The 19,535-nt window shown below is 34.7% G+C and overlaps 1 protein-coding gene across 5 annotated transcripts in view; it reads left to right on the top strand.

The window, feature by feature from the left end:
* The first annotated feature begins 1,522 nt into the window (after positions 1 to 1,522).
* Positions 1,523 to 19,535, top strand: part of LOC106052003 (protein mono-ADP-ribosyltransferase PARP14-like) — a 39,127-nt gene continuing 21,114 nt past the window's right edge. The window contains exons 1-13 of one of the 5 annotated variants that reach the window (XM_056022445.1): positions 1,523 to 1,719; positions 2,358 to 2,509; positions 2,886 to 3,007; positions 5,793 to 5,925; positions 7,637 to 7,769; positions 10,332 to 10,472; positions 13,522 to 13,724; positions 14,633 to 14,805; positions 15,884 to 15,963; positions 16,822 to 16,934; positions 17,971 to 18,085; positions 18,936 to 19,038; positions 19,155 to 19,258. In XM_056022445.1, coding sequence (XP_055878420.1) covers positions 2,920 to 3,007; positions 5,793 to 5,925; positions 7,637 to 7,769; positions 10,332 to 10,472; positions 13,522 to 13,724; positions 14,633 to 14,805; positions 15,884 to 15,963; positions 16,822 to 16,934; positions 17,971 to 18,085; positions 18,936 to 19,038; positions 19,155 to 19,258 — 1,386 coding nt within the window. In that variant the 5' untranslated portion in view covers positions 1,523 to 1,719; positions 2,358 to 2,509; positions 2,886 to 2,919. Of the gene's footprint in view, positions 2,510 to 2,885; positions 3,008 to 5,792; positions 5,926 to 7,636; positions 7,770 to 10,331; positions 10,473 to 13,521; positions 13,725 to 14,632; positions 14,806 to 15,883; positions 15,964 to 16,821; positions 16,935 to 17,970; positions 18,086 to 18,935; positions 19,039 to 19,154; positions 19,259 to 19,535 lie in introns of all 5 variants that reach the window. The other 4 variants (XM_056022447.1, XM_056022444.1, XM_056022448.1 and 1 more) reach the window with 4 other exon arrangements.

The following is a 19,535-nucleotide window of genomic DNA, read 5'->3' as shown; positions in this document are numbered from 1 at the left end:
ATGTCCAACTCTTTCGGTCTGAGTAATTTATCCATTGTTGATTAAGAATTCCAACACTAATCCAGACACAAAATCTTGTCGAATACATTGTAATGAAATGATAATGACTAGAATACCAATGACATGGCTTTATTCGACAATATTGCAGTACACCGTGGACGAGACAACAAGCACATCTCACGACATTGCTTAAATACTATGAACACACACACACACACACACTGGACATGACTTTTCGTCACGCTGGACGCACGCAGAAAATAAACAGCTCAGTTACACTACAAGGTCGCTAACTAATTTTAACACGCTTGACTGCCTAATTAAAGATTTAGAATTCAATATCTAGTTGAGGCCTGAATTTTAGTTTTCATACAGTACGAGGCGCCTCTCGGTTTATCATGTACCTGACAATGTTTGGGTTAAGGTACGTAGTAAAGAATGAATAAAATGCAAAGACGAATTTATTTTGTAATACAAGTTCTTAATTGTCCCTTATTATCCGTACCCTACCTAAACTTGGGCACGAGAAATCCGTTTCGCATAGAGCCCCACAACGGTTGAGTCCGGCCCTGCTATTTAGTGACGGGTGAATACTACTTATTCTCCCCCCTCCCTTTTTTTCATAGTGTAACTTTAGTCCGACTTGCAGAAATAAAAGAGTGATTTTTCTTTTACTTCTTGTCCAAACTCTTGAACCGTGAAGAGAATTATATATATATATAGATAGATAGTCAACCCACGGCGTAAGATACTCGTCTATTTTGCAGGGCCGGCCATAGGCCACTAAAACTTATGCGACCGCAGTGGGCCCCACACTTTTATAGGACCCGCGCTAATTCTAGGAATTAAACCATTTTATAATTTATAACAGATTTCCCGCGGCAGCCTGATTTACCAGGAGCTCCTGGAAAAAAACTAAAATTGCAAAATATATGCAAAAAAAATCATAGAAATCTTCGGAAATTATTAAAAAATCTTTTGAAACTCATACAAATCTCCTGAAATATAAAGACAAAAATTGTCATTTTGGGGTGTCATTCATTATGGAAAACGCCAGTCGTATGCGCGATAAATTAAAACGGCATTACTAATATCCCGTAATTGCTCTATCCACGAAAAAAAAAAATTTATGTTAATACTACGCGATTGTATTTGCTCAGAGTATATTAAATTCTTATAATAGGCCTAAAGATCTTGATTTAGAGGACGGCGAGCAAAATGTTCCAGAACGTTTTATTATTTAGTAAAAACTATTTAATGCGGGATCATTGCATCTCTCCTATCAGCTAGTCAGAAAATGGATGAAGTTTATACACACATCTAATCAAATAGAGCGTAGAAAAGTTTTACACTCAATGCAGGTCAATCCAAACGACTCACGGAGTAAGTTTCTTCTTCGGCAGCATCATGGATTTCTCGACTGGACAGGAAGCGTAAAAAAAAAGATTTGCTAGGGCACTTTGTCTCCCTTGTACCTTGTTAAGATACGAAGCTGGTGTTCCATTAGAATAGTTCCATGGTGTGACTATTTAACGTTACGACAACAAAGATCGATTTTTATTTCCATGCTGTTGTTGTATAATCGTTTACCTGGAATCCGAACACAGAAGGTTTCATTATCGTTTGTTGTTAGAGATTGCATACAATCGTTATTGAAATCGTTATTAGAATACCAAATACTATAGTTTTCACAGAATTTCATTCTGCACTACAGAAAAGGTAAATATGATCTTTAGCGTCCTCTGATAACTAGAGTTACTTTCGTTTTCTTGCTTGTCTCCCTTTTTTTAAAAGTAAAATAATAAAGTAGTTTACTTAACAGGCTTCTACGCTAGGAAGAACTCGCCTGTCTCTGTTTAGGCTGTTTAAGTGGGTGTTATGCACCCAGCATAACGACACACTATGTTGAGGTTTGTCATCTAATTTCATATAGCTCTTGAAGCAGGTGAAAACTTTGAGACTAGAAAAGGATTTCTATTCTTTCTATTTACTAGAGTAAAAGTTTCCAGTAGGACTAGAACTACAGCGCTTGCCGTCATGACTTATTGATTACATGTAGTGTCTATTGTCATAAGCATATGGAGTTGGTTTGTTTGCTAGCTGTGTTTCGGTTTCTTTTGTGCACCATAATAGTTTGTGCGCTGTTTCTAAGGACGTGCTATGTTGGTGTCATTGCTTCTATTTGTTTTGCTTGGGTAGCAGATTTTTGGCTGGAGCTCTCTGTTTTGTTATGTTTCCCCCAGTATTGGATAATTTTGGTTATTTTAATTCTTTTCTTTATTTCATAGACCTAAAGTCGTTGGTATTGTAATCGTGTGAATGGCTATCACATGGAATGCATATTTTTTCTTGTTTAGAGACGCAGACTTGGGACTCTACTGGAGTCAAGCCTGATCTGTAGAATGTGTAGTTGCATGGACCTTACTAGGCTTTTATCTATGGCATTGGGGTGTGGGCATCGCGAGCCCAGGTTGGACTGTTTGCACTGAGACTAAGGTGTGCTTGCCTGGTAACTAAATTTATGTTGCATATATTCACGTAACTTAGGCGCTCTCATCTTGTATTTAGTATCATAATGTATAGAATCAACATTCATGTCATATTATATCATCGAATTATTAAACCGTTGTTATTTAAACTCTCGTTGTTAATTAATAATAATAATAATAATAATAATCTTTATTATCCGTATGTTAAAATATTGTCATTACCTGTTCTGTTATAATTACTTAATATATTGACTGATAGACTGTCAGGGGTGCCCGGGCAGACGAGCCACGGCCCAAAATTACAACCCCGACACCTATCTAGTAATCAGAAAATGAATAAAAGAAAATTAAAGATAAAAACCTTTCAGTAATCCAACATTTGTGTCTATTTTACAGGCTGAAAAATATCGGTGTTAACAAGATAGAACTAATGGATACTCGGCATTTATTCAACATAAATCAAGGAGATTTTTTTGAATTTCTGTTGAACGGTACAGCGCACTGGGGAATCAGCATTGGTGACTTTACATTGTTGATATTGTATTGTAACGAAGAAAATGATATAGGGCTATACTTATGCAATTTATTTCTGGTTAGGCTTAATTACATAGATTCTCCATGCAAAATTAGAATTAGCCTCAGCAATCAATGTTTAAAATAAACCTTTATTAGGCACGAAAAAAAAATTATGTTTAGAATAATAATATTTCAATATTTAGTAATTTTCTTTTATCTTATTAATGTTAGTAAAAATGGCAATGTCTTCCTTTCAAAAAATTTTGGATGAATGAAGTGTGTTACATGATCACGCATAGCCAGTTGCGACCTACATATTTTGCCAATCCTAATGCAGACTTAGCCGTTGTCCGCCGGGAGTGTATTTAAGTTTCCTTTTTTTGGTTTTCTGCGGCAAGGGCTTTTCTTTGCTCCTCATGCGTGTGTCCCGCAGCCTTCGTGAGAGGTCTCCAACTATCCCATTCAGAAGACATCTGGCCTGAACGCGAAGTCTGAACGCGGCAATTCATGAACAATTTTAAACTTTCTATTAAACTTTTGTATTTAATTTTCGGTACTTTTTCCCAATGGCCCAAGTCTATATTTAAAGCATAAATAAATAAAGCTTTTCTTCGAACTCAAAACTTAAGAAGTTTAGTTTTTCCCGTGGCTACTAAGTCCCATCTGCGACCTACATATATTGCCACATCCAGCGCAGACATAAACGTTTTCTACCCGTGGTTTGCTCTGGTTCTCTTTCGGACGTCAACGTCTGTCCGCGGCTATAAATTTCCTTTTTGGACTCAAATGTGTTTCCAGTGGCCCTTGTAACAAAAAAATCCCCAGTTATCATGTTTGGAAGCTCCCTGCTTCTAGGTGCTCTTTCTTGTGTCAGTTAAAACAAACTGGCACCTAAGCTGGTCTTTAGTGATTTTTCGGCGGCCCCCTTTGTTACGCAGACGCCCTTTTACTTGCAAGAATATCGTTATTTGAGGTGCTGTCTTGCCATCGTATATCCATGTTGAGGAGCAGACATCTTTGGTAAACACGTTCAAGAAGTCGTATTTGTCTTCTATATAGTACCGAAGTGTCAGAAGAAAGGTTGAGCTTACGGACCAGAAGTATGTGTTTGCATGTGGGTGGGGGCTTTATAAAGCAGGACGTTCCAATTCAAGTCAAAAGTCTATGTGAGAGAGCTTTTCAATGCGTAGGATGCAAAAATAAATAAGGCAACAACAGAGGATTCCAGAGAGAGAAAGAGTTAGAGGAGAGAGAGAGAAAATGAGAGAGAGAGAGAGAGAAGGAGAGAGAAAGAGAGCGGGCGGTTCCAAATAAACGTAATAGATATTAGAATTCACAGACTGAAAAGATGCTAAGGGGGGGGGAGCGTTAAAAAAGAGCGCGACGTTTAATTGAAAGTGCAAAAATTAAATGGAGGAAGGGTCTCGATGAAAATAAACAATAAATCAAGAGGCGTGGCCTGTGTGTAATACTAATATAAATAAATATATATATATATATATAAAGAGAATGACAGACAGACAGACAGACAGACAGACAGATAGATAGATAGATAGATAGATAGATAGATAGATAGATAGATAGATAGATAGATAGATAGATAGATAGATAGATAGATAGATAGATAGATAGATAGATGCCTCCCGATACCCAAGCTACTTCAGTAAACCAAATATTTTTAGTTTTTGTAAAGATGGTGCTCTAAATATTCGAATATGGCAAAATGAATTTTTAACGCCACCTAAGATCATTGAAACTCACTGTGGAGTGGTATCAATAAATAGTCAGTGATGAGAGTTAAAGAAGTAATGCAAAATTTCGTTAGTTTGGTAACTTTTGCAAAAATGCTTATCAGTTACATTTTTTAGCGGCCTCCGAAAGGGGAAAAGACGCTATTGGTTTTGTGTGGAATGTCTGTCCGTCCGTTCGTCCGTCCCGTTTGGATCTCGTAAACTAGAAAAGATGGTGAAAATACGACATCATAAATTTTAGACCATTCAAAGTTCACATGCAACGGCTTCTTTTTTCTTTTCTGAAAGCGAAAAATCAAATTTTTTAAATCACTTATGCAAGCAGTTTTTTCATAAAAATACACCACTTTTACAACTATTCACTATTGATGGAATAAACACTGGAGGCTTAGGGATGAAGACTATATACCATATTTGTAACACATTTATGCTGATGGCTTTAGATTTTTTGTCAAAATCTTTTTTTTTACAAATGTATTGCTAAGTTAAGTAAGTTCTGTCATACTTACTACTACATTTACACACAAAAACTTTTTTAAAAAGAGAAAAATGTATTTTGTATGCATATAAGTTAGACATGATTTAAAACAACAATTAATAAGTTGGTTTTCATATTATCGCGTGAAATGCCGTACTACGCCACAGCCATAGAATACTTAACTAAAGGAAGAAATTTTTTTAACGAAATGTTTTTTTCTTGAGGTTTTGAATAAGAGATTGACCCTTTACAAAACATTTAGATCAATTAGATATTCATCATAAGACATTAGCTAGGTCAGGTTCATATCTTACTTCACATTCACTTTCGCCTATCCTTTGGTTTGTTGGACCGTGGGGCATCACACAAGATCTGTCAACCTTCTTTCTCCATTCTTCTCTGTCATTTGTCTTTGATAGAATTTCTTTATGATATTCTTTCTGAGAAACCTTTTCTACCTGCCTGGGTGAACCACTTCGGGGGGCCGATTTTGAGTTTGTGTTTCCACACAAACTGTCTTTGTAACCTGTTTTTTGTTTTTGTTTTTTTTGTTTCCAGATAACAATATATGTGTCTACGCAGGAATTGACGAAGTCACGGATAGTGACTCTTTTTTTAGACAGTTTCCTAGTTATACTGTGAAGGTAACAAAGATGCAACAGTTAGTTTTGACTGGCAACTTGCAAAGAAAGTAAGTTTATTCTCTTGCACAAATACATTAGTTTAAAAAAAAAACGCACACCAATAAACGCGCAGGGTAAACTTAAGCCCATCAGGTGGCTGCCGGACTCCACTCCTGCTCTGTGTCAGTGGTGAACGACCATATGCCTGAGCCACCTGTGTGCAGGGTTGCAGCTACGGCTTCCAGTGTGCCCACACCTACCGCTTCACTGCTTGCCTGTCGCCACAGGGCTTTGGTTTGGTTGTATTATGGGAGAGGGGGGGGATGACTTAGTGACTTTGCGCTGGAATTTGGATTAAAGTGAGGAGGATTCGCGCAACACGTCGACCTCACTCTCTCGCCCTAAAGCTCGTCCTTTTCCGGAAGCAAGATTTGGTCAAGACTTCCGGGGACAAGTTTGGGTGCAGCAGGGGATGACCAGAGACTTTCTGTGTGTCTTGTCCTGCTCTAGAGTGCTCCATAGCACTGTGCCTTTCTTTCTGATTTGTCTAGTTTTGTGACGTTACGGACAGGCCGTCAAGACTAGACTTCACATGCTAGGTTTGACAGAACCTCATTGTACTGAATGCCACGGACTTGTCAGATACCCTCTACATTATTTAGCCGGCCAGTCAAAGCCGTTCCCGGGATGTGGTCGCTGCGCATGCTACAGCTTCTGGAAGCCACAGGTGAGAGTTGGGTACCGAATGGAGACCAAGAGTGAGCCAAGCTACCCTCAAAAAGACTGCATGTCCCTAGAGGTTCTACCCCTCCTAGATACCCCATACACCTCATCAAACAAACTAATTACCAGTAATTAATTGACTTATTAGTTTGTTTGTTATCGATTCATGACATGTATTGTTTAAGTCAATAAGTAATTGTGCAAAATTTCAACTTGATTCTAGAATGAAAATAATCGTTTTAGGCTTTCTATAAACGAGGTACGGTCTTTTTTTTTAAAGTATTTTTTTTTCAATACCTCTATTAAAGTTTTTCTTTCATCGAGGAAGGATGCAGATCTCGAATACTGCTCTAACGATTTTCTAAGAAATTTAACGGTTGATGTATATAGCCGAGAAAAGAATTACTAGCTAATTGGCCACATGGGGAAAATTCTAGTATGACCGTTAAAATTTTCAAAGTAAAAAAAATAAATGTAAATTTGGCGAGAGACTTACAAACTTATCTAGATCTAGAGCCATCATGGCGTACTCAGCCGTATTACCGTAATTATGCGACATCGGCGAATTTAAACTTCCTTCAATTTTATTGAAGTTTATAAGCGTTGCTTATATTTTTAAGTAAATCTAATATACATTACATCGACATTATAGATCTAGAGTAGATCTTGAGAGTTGTAGATCACAACTTTAGGTCTAGCGTTAGATCTAGCTTGTCCATATAATAAACATACCATAAATAATCGCATTAGTATGTCATCACCGCTGGCCTTTTCAGAAAATGCCGACTTTCAATGTTAAGGCAATTAAGCAGCTGACGGTGTCACGGGTTCGATACCCGAATTGAACCTCAAATATTTTTTCTAATTTTGTTTTGCAATTATTTTACTATATATGAAGTGTAATGATGGAGGCATTATCCTTTAAAAAATATATTTTAAAAATGTTTTTCTTGTTAATATTTTTCTTGTTCTATTTTCTTAGTTTTAAAATAGGATTTAACATCACATTAAGGAGTGCTTGTTATCACTATGCTCTCTAACAACGCTTTATGTTAGCAGCTCTGAACTAGGCCTATGGTCCAATGGAACTGCCGTTGCTGTGAAAGCACTCAAGCACATTGGATCCAAAAACTGGAGAAGCAGTAGAGAATTCGTAGATTATTGCAAAGGAAATATATGGCTTTATGTGGTAAATCCTAATCTGTTTTACACAGTGGTTAAGCCTTTGTTCTACATTATAGCACACGCACTTAACTACATTTCAAATTATGTTGGTCCGTGGCATAAATCAATAATTATGTCAATTATCTGCATTCTTTGCAAAACAGAATCAACTTGTATTTGAACTAACACTACGATTACAATAGACCAGTGTTTCCCGAAGTGGGATACGCGTACCACCAGGGGTACGGGAAGAGTTTGGAGAGGGTACGCGTGGCACCTCGTTAACCATGATGATTTTGACCCATTTATTATGGTTAGTTAATAAATAAAAACCAAGTATTAATAATTAATTTACATTCATACACCAATAGCAATGGCAAAAGAGAGTGGAAGGTTGTTTATTACGTATTTATAGGTCAGGATCGCCACGAATTGCCACTCTCTTGTATTTTAGGACATTTAGGAGAAGAAATAGGAAGTAGTCATGAAGAGCCAGGGCCGGTCTTAGGGCCCCGCTATTTGAAAGGCTCCGCGCGATGCGAATTCTAGGTGTAAATTATTAAATTAAACCATTTTAACTTATTAAAGGGTTCCTGGGATTCTCCTGAAATTATAAAATATAAGAAAAAGTCATGAAAATCTCCTTTAATTATTAAAATCTTCTGAAAACTGATGCAAACCTCCTTAAAACAGACAAAATTGTCATTCCTGGGTGTCATTCAATATGGAAAACGCCAATCCTACTCGCGATTAAAAACAAAACAACGAAACGGCATTGTCAACTTCATTAAATAAAAATGTAATAATAAGTCGAATTTTAACTAAAACAAGAAGTTCAAACACTTCATTTACTTTAATAGTCACTGGCATACAAATATAGATCTAAATCTATCTCGACCTCTTCGAAAAAAAAACTATACTTTGCTAGCCGATAGTAAATCTAAAAGGCAGATATAAATGTTTATCGGCGTTTTGTTGGAAAACTAGTATCTACTATTAAATTAATTTAACAGTGACTTTGTACTTAGTAAACTGTAAATAAAATGCCAAGACGAATTTTTTTTTCTAATACAAAATCTTAATTTTCACTTATTATCCTTATTAGGCCCCGCGCAATCCTTTTTGCATAGGGCCCCGCAACCTGTAGGACCGGCCCTGTGAAGAGCCTCTTTTCGATACGGACGCTCTTTGGACAGATAGAGCATTTGAACAAAGACATGAACTTCAATGTTTTGCTTAATGATAGATTTCAGTTGATGACTGGAAAATAGCATATATTAAGCAGATATATTCTCTGTTTTACATAACCTCAGCTTGTCTCTACAAGGAGAAGAAAAATTAATTGTTTCAAATTTAATATTAAAGATAACGTGAAGACGCCATCGTAAAATTACATTTATGGCACGAGAGCGTTGGTAATAAAGAAGTAGAATCGTTTCCCTCTCTTTGTGAGTTTAAAACAAGCCAGGCTAATAAAATTGATGCTGATAGGCTACTCTGAATGGCACAACACAGCATTCGGACAGTTCGCAAAAGAGCTTTGAAAAACTATTAGCCTGATATAAACATATAATATGGAATGTATAAATATATAAGTAGCTCCACATCCATGTCAGAAGGTTTGTCGCATGCGGAAGAAAAGCAAATGTTGGAATTGGCTTCAGAAGGATTTTTTTAATAATAAACATAAGGCGTATATTTTAACATCATTCTTGTTACAGGTTCAACATAAGTATACGGTTTTAACAGAAAAAGGTTCTGAAATTTATCCAATGTTTTCCAGAATTTTTCAAAATTTTTTAACTTTAAGTCTAAAACAAGTAAAGTAACTCGGTGAAGACTGGGTGCCTGACATTAGTTGGGGAAAAGTAAATGCGGTTGGTCGTTGTGCTGGCCACATGACACCCAGCTCATTAATCGTTGGCCAAGGAAACAGATGACCTTAACATCATTTGCCCAATAAATCGCAAGATCTCAAAGGGAACTTTACTTTACATTTATACAAACACGCCAAGCTTATTCCCTTAAATTTAAATTTATTTATTTATTTGCATTGTACCATTAAAATTTAGATAAATATTTAGTAAATATGTTAGAATTAATTACAAATAAATCAGTAAAACATAGTAATTATACTGTTGACCTTGCAGATTGATGTCTATGCAAATCTTGCTTAGCCAACATGATATATTGAGTTTAAGAGCCAACAGTCCCATTAATTTTATGTATTCTAAAATTTATATAGAGGCGCGGTGGCTGAGTGGTAAAGCGCTTGGATTCCGAACTGGGATTCCAGGTTTGAATCCTGGTGAAATTGGATTTTTTATTTCGCCTCTGAGTCCAGCTCTAACGGGTACCTGACATTAGTTAGGGAAAAGTAAAGGCAATTGTGCTGACTACGTAACACCCTCGTTAACCGTGGGCTTCAGTAACAGATGACTTTTACATCATCTGCCCTATACACTTTTTTCTTTACAAATAATGAACGCCTTCTGTGTCTCTTATATTATTTTTTATGGAAGCCTAAGTGAAATTAAAACCTGTTATTTTAAACTATTTATTGTCCGTTTTCTTTCTATTCTATCAGATCGTTTGTCTGTTTCTTGTCATGTTATCAATATTTACTCCAACGGAAAATGCTAGTCCTATATTTCTTAATCATCCTGGATTCAGATGTGCTTTTGCTATATGTGCCATATTCGTAATTTACATACTTGTCACTAACAAGGTAAAGGACTTTTTTTTATATATTTCTAGATCTGTAGTGTTTTAGGGTTATTGTTTTAAGGCAATTTTTCAGATTTTTGTCTAGACTTGTTAAGTTTTTAATTGAGTTAGACGTACAACTTTGTATTTTATCAAGCTTGGTTAGGGGTATGATTTGTTTGTTTTTTTCAAATTGATCCAAATCGGACGATGCACTTTTGGATGGGAAATGATTTTGAGGGGAAAAAATTACGTCTTGTAATAACATCAACATTTTTACGAAGCCTCTATTTAAGTCAAAACTTCATGGAGAAACCTGGATGGATGGAGCTTGTTGAACATGGATCACAAAAACGGCTCTCTAAGGATTTTCCCATAAATTTTATTTCTGACAAAATAGCTAGCTCGTTGGACACAAAGGGAAAACTCTAGTTTGACTTTTATAATTCTTCAAAGTATCCAAATAATTAAAGTTCAATGTGTTGTTTTTGTTTTTGTTTTTATTAGGTCTAGATCATAGACATAAATAAATATAGACTGGAAGTAGGAAGTTATTTTTATTTGGGGGAAGTCAAATATGTTTTATGTACTATATCTATGTGAAAAAAAAATTGCGGCAATTGAGCTATAAATTCTAGGACTAACATTTCAGCCAATATATAACTATGATCTTTAGTTTTGAAAAGTAAAAAACTGCCATATTCTCAGTATTTTGCCTTTGTTTCATAATCATAGACATAGGCAAATATATATAGATTATAGATTTGTGATGTGGATCTATCTTTGTTGACATGGCTTCTTTATTAATGTATGGCGGTCGTCTTATCGATTCAAATAGTTAGAATTAGTTTTTAGTCAAAAAAGTCAAAGAAAATTAGCCCTAACTCTTATAAATATGACTAATATTTGTAATAACTACGTCTAATACTTTTTCATACTTTTTACTACTAACTATTAAACTAGTCAGTCTAACATCTATGCATGCAAGCTATAGACTAGATCTAGTATAAGTATAGATTATAGATCTAGTGACAATCTAGTCCTAGACTATTCATATACTAACTATAGACTATAGACTAGACTATACAGATTACAATTATACTTTATAGTATAGTAGTATAGTACTAGTAGTAAGTAGTATTTTTTTACTATAGTATTTATAGAGACTAGATCTAGATCTAGTATTTAAAACTATTTATAATTATTTTAATTATGTAAATTTAATAGTAAAAAAACAACAACATGGCATATATATGTAATATCTATATCTATATATAAAATCTAGAATTCTAGGGGTATATAGGTTATGGCTGAAAAAACAAACAAACTATAAATACTTTTAATTTTACACTACTCATAACTGCTGTATAACTCATACAAACTGACATTTTCCCAAATGTTTCCCATAATAATTTTTACTTTATCGTCCAGTCTATATATATATATGTCTATGGTCTAGATCTAGGGCCAACATCGGTTTTGAAAGATCCATCGCGTTCTTGAAAAGACTATCTCGTTCGGGAATCTCCGAATGTAAAGCTTTATTGATTCAAGCGTTCAATAAATTAAAGAATAATTTTACGCATCGTATTACATTTGACGAGGCAAACCATTCGTCCGATGCAATCAACATGTGTGTAAACATATCAAATCAATCTTGGTCGTTTTTCACTAAAAGTTGCACTTGTCATTTATCTCAGGACACGAAGTCATATAAAGGATGTATTCTAAATTTTTTGTTAAATTTTTTTTTTTTATGCTTTTCTTGTTTTCATCATGCGAACTATTGACTGTGCTAATGTGATCATATGTTTTATCTTTTACTTCTGACATAATATTATGTGTTATCTCCCTTTATGTCGTTGCAATCATTTCCGAATTATGCCCCATGAGCAAGGTGCACTGTAGCTACAAAGCTGAATAAAAAACCTATTACGTAATCTTACTTAATGACAGTCTTAATTTTATCAACAAAGCATAAAAAAAAAAAGAAATGAACTATAGTGTGCAGCCCGATAATAATTAAAATAATGGAGAAGAGAGAAAGGTGGGTCTGCTAGACCAGGTGTTTAGAGCAGTATAATCATTTGGCACTGTAATGAAGAAACAATAAACAATGTTATGATATTTTTTTTATATTGAACTGAAACAAAATAGTTAATATGACTGTCACTAGATTTTTTTACATAAAACTATTAACATTTAAATTATGTTATTAGATTTATTACAAAGCTTACATTAACACTCTCACTCTGTCTGGTAAAAATTTTGTGCATGTTATTTCTCCCACACCCAATCTCGAATTGGGCTGAAATTTTGCACAATTATATCTTTACCTGACAACACAATGATTAATTTGTTTTAAAAAAATTAATCCAATTAGTTGATTGGTAATTATTTATTTTGACCGAAGTGGGCGTATAAACTGTAATATATCAATTTGAAGTTATATTTTTCTTTCCTACATTCCCTTACTCCAAGTAATCGCTTTCTCATTATTTCCATTACGATTTCCCCCTGTCCTTCACAGTCTCTTTCTGTCACCCATTCTTACAAAGCTTATATCAACTCTGTTTGTCTGGCTGGCTGTCAGTGTGTCTGTTTGGCCAAAAGTTGGTACACGTTATTTCTCTCACTCCCAATCTCGGATCAAGCTGAAATTTCGCACAATTATTTCTTTTACCTGACAACACAAGAATCAATAAAAAAAAATGTTTAACCAATTAGCTAATTAACTATTGGTAAAAAGTTATACTTGTTTAGTATGTCAAACAAAGGAAAGAAAGAGTACTTGACTGTAGAGGTGGTACAAGCTGAATTAGTCCCCTTTCTATGGAAAAGAAATAGTACTTGACTGAAGTGATGGTGTAAGCTGAGTTAGTACCCATCATAGATTGTCATCTGATGCTTATTACAAATTTAATGACATGACTGATCCAAACTAATTGATACACTTAATATAAGCTTTGTTTTGTAATAATTGTTTTTTTTTATTTTGCTTGTTTTTCTCATCTTTTTCACTTGCCTCTTACTTCCCTCTTCTCATTACTTATTTATTCGATTACATTCAGAGAAATGAATTCTTAAGGGTTAAAGAGAATCCCTTCACTGGAGTCAAGCGAGATTTCATGAACAAATATTTGATGGAAGATTTGAACAGATTCAACTGGTTACATAAGGGAGTAGCTGAAATAAAGCTTACACCAGAAATGTTGATTTTGACTGGGAAAATACAATATTTTCTAGTTTGTGACAATTTCGTACAACATCTAACGTAAGTTCTAAATCAACGCTTTTGAAGTGTCAAAATATAAATGCCCATATGTCCATTTGTTATATTGAAAATTAAGATAGGTGCTAAAATAAAAAAAAATGTAATGTAACCTACTAAAACATGAATACATGAATATGACACTCAGAGCTTAGTTGTTTTTTTTTTTTTGTTTTTTTTTTACAAAGCTTTTATCTACTCAATCTGTCTGTCTGGTAAAGGTTTAAGCGCATTATCTCTGCCACACTCATTCTCTGATCAAGTTGAAACTTTGCACAATTATTCATTGGCATAGACAAGACATGAATCAATTTAAAAATTAGACAATTACTGGTTATTAATTATTTTGTTCGATACCAACAATGGAAATTAATTCTTCAGTATTCACAGATATGGCTTAACATGTAGGGTTTTGTCAATGAGATAATTGCACACGTTTTTTCTTCCATACCCATTCTCAGATCAGGGTAAAACTTTAAATAATTACATACTGTACCTTACAAAACATGAATAAATTTAAAAAATTAACCAATTAGTAACCAATAATTAATTGACTAATTGAATATTATTGTTTTATATAGGCCTAATCATGTTTTGTCCGGTACAATAAATTGTTGGCAATGCCCTTCAAAAATTAATTAAATTAGAACCTATTACAAAAGTCATGTAGAATGGCATCAGGCAATGTTAAAAAAGAGGACTCCCAGTACGAAATGCACACTACGTGATTAGGCAGCGAAACAGATTCTTTGACACTATTGTTTAAGCGTTAGTTTTATATTCAATTTAATATCTTTAGTAGCAAAATCTTTTTGAGAATAGTTAATGTCTTACCTTGTAAATATAGACATGTAGCCTTTAAAAATACTGAGTGTGTTGCTTAGCCATATTATCTTCTTTGGTTGAACTAGGACCACAATCAATGTACACAAGACGCAGATAGAGATGTTTGGGATTCAAGAGTACCTGCAAGGTGACAGAGGCAAAGACTTGGTCAGAAAGCTAGAATTTGAAAATAGATGCCTGGTAGACATCTTCTGGGATGTTAAACCTGAGACCAAAAATGAAACAAGAGATTTCCCAGGTTAAAATATATCTACTGTCATTTCTTTTATCAAATTAATTAACATTTTAGAGTGAAGTTGTCGCGTTTAAAAAAAAAAAAGAAATATTTATTTGCTATAGAAGGAAGTCTGTTTCAGGTTTAATCTCAAATAGTAAGCCTACTAAAAATCGTAGTAGTAAGTAGTAGTAAGGAGACACGTGATACAGAAATGCAAAACTTAGGCTATAAATCCGGACTTTGAAAAGAAAAAAATCCAATCAATAAAGGGAAGGTGGCTTTAAAAAGCTATTAGCCAACATGTAGAAATACTGCATCAAAATATGAAGTCATCACAGGGTCAAAAAGTCGATTTGGTCCCATGAGGACTTCTGAACCATTACAAAAACAAACAAAATGAAATACTGAAAGGAACAGCACCAAGAAAGAAGACAAGAGGCTGTAACAGCTGATGGCAGCCTTAAAAATCCACATGGTTGCTATGCTATCTTATCTTAGACTTTACAGACGTTCTTTCAGAGGAGACGTACATTACGTCATACGTGTTTCCGTTAGTTAGTCTTGTTTGGCTATTCCTTGGGGACCCTTAATATCTGCTAAGTCATTGGTTTTCCTGGCTGGTTCTCGCAGCCTATTTACCTGTCTATTAGCACTTAACAAGAAGAAGCAACTGTGTCTCAAAATTTATTGATTTTCCTAATGGTGTCACTATAGTTAAATTTGAATATGTCTTTTTAATAAATCTCACGGATTAATTTTGCTCATGTTCTAGTTTTATTTTTCAATTTTCTTGAGTTAAAGAGCATTTTACTTTATATTTTATTTTATGAATTGTTTGATTTGAATTTTTTTATACTCTTAATCTTTTCCTTGATGTTTAGTTGTTGTCGTTTTTTTTTTTGGTTCCTCATGCGCCTATTTTATTACCATTTCTGTAAGTCTTCTAGTTTTCTTTCTAATATTTTAGTAGCTTATTTTTATTTGTTCTATATATTTTGCATTCACATGCAAATAGTTGAAATTTAGTTCCTAAGCAATTGTATTTTGGTAGGCCCGTCTTATTCTAAATTATAAAGGACTAAAAGCTTTTATTCTTCAGATAAAAGTGATATTTATTGTGGATGGAATTTCGGAAATATATATGTGAGAGTAATCCAAGGAGAAATTGATAAACAGAAGGTAAATAGTTTTGTACAAAATAATATATATATATTGTTTTCTTCCATATTTTGAAGACAAACGATGAGCCTGGGAGGAAAAATTAAACAAATAATGATGCAACTAGTTTAGACATTCTATGTTTAAAAATTTAGTTCAATGACATTAAGTCTTCTAAAGTGTCTCTATTAGAGAAAACAATTAAACAAGCAAGTAAAAAAAAAAATAATTAAAAAAACAAAGCTTATCTAAAGGGGAAAAACTCAGTCCATAAAATTAAATGTACCAATGACGTACAAGTTATTTCCCTTATTAGATATTAAACAAAAGAATTAACAACAATAATTAATTGACTAATTGTGTATTTTTTTGATTTATTCATGTTTCGTTCGTTACAATAATTAATTGGTTAAAGTATCAACTTGATTGGAGAATGCGTGTGGGAGAAATAGCAGAAACCATTATTTAAGGGGACTAAACCCAACTAATTTTGTCATATCTGTGACTATTGAAGTATTAGTTTCCCTTGTTGCTATTAAACAAAATAATGGTTTCCAGTAATTTATTGTCTAATTGGTTACTTTTTTTTTTTTTTTTTTGATTCATGTCCTGTCAATGTAGATGATTAATTGAGCGAAGTCTCAGCTTGATCCGAAAATGGGTGTGGCAGAAATAACGTGTACACACTTTTTACCAGACAGACAAACAGACAGACTGAAGACAGACAGACAGAGTTGATATAAGCTTCGTAAAAATATAATTCAACACAAATAGAGTTCATCTCAGAATTTGCTTTTCTTAATGTGTTCTGTTTTATGGAACAAGAAAGTCATTCCTAGCATAATGTTTCATGACATTTTGGGAAGTTTTGTTTTTCAGACTGATGTTATTGTTAGTACAGTGGATAAATCTCTTAACCTAAGTCTTGGAACTATGGCCTCGTCGGTTCTGAGAGCTGCTGGTGATATTATACAGATAGAACTGCGAAAAAGGTTGGTTTGGTTTGGATATTATTTGGATGTGAACAAAGATGAATTGATCCTCTCTTTTTAGCGGCCCCCGAAAGGGGAAAAGACGCTATTAGTTTTGTGCGTCTGTCCGTCCGTACCGTTTAGATCTCGTAAACTAGAAAAGATATTGAAAATCCGAATCCTGGTGAAGACTGGGATTTTCAACTTCGGAATCCTTGGGCGCCTCTGAGTCTACCCAGCTATAATGGGTACCTGACATTAGTTGGGGAAAAGTAAAGGCGGTTGGTCGTTGTGCTGGCTACATGACACCCTCGTTAACCGTAATAGCGGCCCCCGAAAGGGGAAAAGACGCTCCGTCCCTCCCGTTTAGATCTCGTAAACTAGAAAAGATATTGAAAATCCGATTTCACAATATTTTAGACCATTCAAAGTTCTGATGCAACGGCTACTTTTTTTTTCCTGAAAGCGAAAAATCTAATTTTTAAAATCAGTTATGCAAGCAGTTTTTTTAAAGAGAAAAAGCTAATTAGTATGCATTATAACTAAGACCTAATTTTAAACGAATAGTAATCTTATAAACTTGATTTTCTTGAACATATTTTTTACATCGTTTACCTAATAGACCTCAAGGTCTGAAGCATCTAACTTTGCATTTGCACCTATCCTTTGATCTGCAGCATCATTGGGGCACTACACAAGATCTGTCAACCTTCTTTCTCCATCCTTATCTCTCATTTGCTCTAATGGGTACCTGACATTAGTTGCGGAAAAGTACAGGCGGTTGGTCGTTGTGCTGGCCACATGACACCCTCGTAGGCTACAGAAACAGATGACTTTTACATCATCTGCCCTATAGACCACAAGGTCTAAAAGGGGAACTTCTTTTTTCTTTTATGATTTATATATATATATATATATATAACAGAATTACAAAGTTTTATTTCAATTATCTTGTTTTACATGGCAATTAGTGTCTACGCATATAGCCTACTTCTGTCCCTACGATTCATGTCTTTTCCTCCAGAATATTGTATTAATTACTATATCTCATGTTTAGATATAAAACTGGCATTGCGGTTGGTGATTATGCTCAGTCTAGTGGTGGCATGTTACCATGCAATTACATTCTTCATGTTTGTCTGCCATTTTACAGACCAGATAACACCAGACAGGTACATTTTAGGAGATAATACTAACATTCAGATCATTTATCTCTTTCAACATTTCTCTCTAAAGCGTGGCATTTGTCACCTCATCTCTCATCATATCCCACTGATCTATATATTCTCACATGAATAAACTTAATTTTTAGTGCTTTCTGAAAAAAAAAGTCTCATTAGTTTTGTTTTACTTTTTTATTGTTATCAGTTATCATTGACGGAAGTGGTAATAGATGTAAATGTAAACACTCCACTACCTATAAAATGCTTTCAATGACATGCATCTCTAATAGCCTCTGACAATCAGTCCAACTCCTGGCCTTCACAACACTTCACACGTGGCTCAGATATTGGGCCAGGTGGAACTGTTTAACAGTAGAAGGGGCAAAGGCGAGTTAGCTTCGGGCAAGAGGGATACGTCAGCCATGACTGGCCACCCATCTAGGAGAAGGAAAATTATGAATTCAAACCTCTGCTGCCTTTCAACTACACACAAAAATGGCGACCCTTAGGCAGCTAACAACACACTGGCAGAACCTGCAATGCCGCTGATTCCAAACTGTATCGGCACTTGCTGCTTCTTTGGATAGATCAGCGGCCTGGAGAGGGGGGGGGGAATGCTGTGTGGGCAACATCGTTCCGATCATATCTAATGCCCAGCCATTCATATCATTTCCATGAGATGATCCATAGTTGTTTCCCGACTTAAGTAGGCCATATTATATTTCTGCTAGATTTGTTCAATGTACTGTAATATTGGTATCCGCTTTACATTTGATTGCCACACAGAGTAACATCTTATTGTAAGTAAATGAAAATTAAAAGTTGGCCAATATTCGTTTTGCATAATTTTTTTTTTCAGATTCAAAATATAATCAGTAAGCTCTTAAATGGAGCTGAAAGCCTCAAAGCCAAGTCAATCTCTTTCCCTGCTCTGGGTACAGGAATTTTGCGATACCCACCAGGTAAAAGAAGAGACGCAAATGATTTTTAAATACAGTGATATTAGCGCAAAATATTCACAGCAGACGATTGTAAAAACATAATACGATTTCTTTAGTGAGATTTTTCTTGTCTACAGATATCTCGGCTGAAGTCATCATGGAAGCCATTAGGCAACATGCTACAAAGAATACGCATACTTTACAGTTTGTTAATATTGTTGTCTTTCCAAAAGATAAAAAGGTTGGTGCTTTAAAATGGATAGTTTTATATCTTTATCAGAGCAGAGTCATGGTTAATTGTCGACGGGTTCTTGGAACAAGCATGCTTTCTTTTAACAGAAGCGGGCAAGTTAGTTCCATAAAAGGAACAAGGTTGATTTTTGTAGTTGATTGTCTCTAGATATAGTATGAGGTAGATGATAAAACGTGTTTAAAAGGACGGGGAAAGTCAGTTGTAGTTATGAGCTTGAAGGAAGAGAGTTAAACTTGTTTCATTGTATTGTACAGTGTGTATATTT

This window comes from Biomphalaria glabrata, chromosome 3 (assembly GCF_947242115.1).
Source record: "Biomphalaria glabrata chromosome 3, xgBioGlab47.1, whole genome shotgun sequence".
Classification (NCBI taxonomy): Eukaryota; Metazoa; Mollusca; class Gastropoda; family Planorbidae; genus Biomphalaria; species Biomphalaria glabrata.
This window is presented reverse-complemented; position numbering and strand designations above follow the sequence as displayed.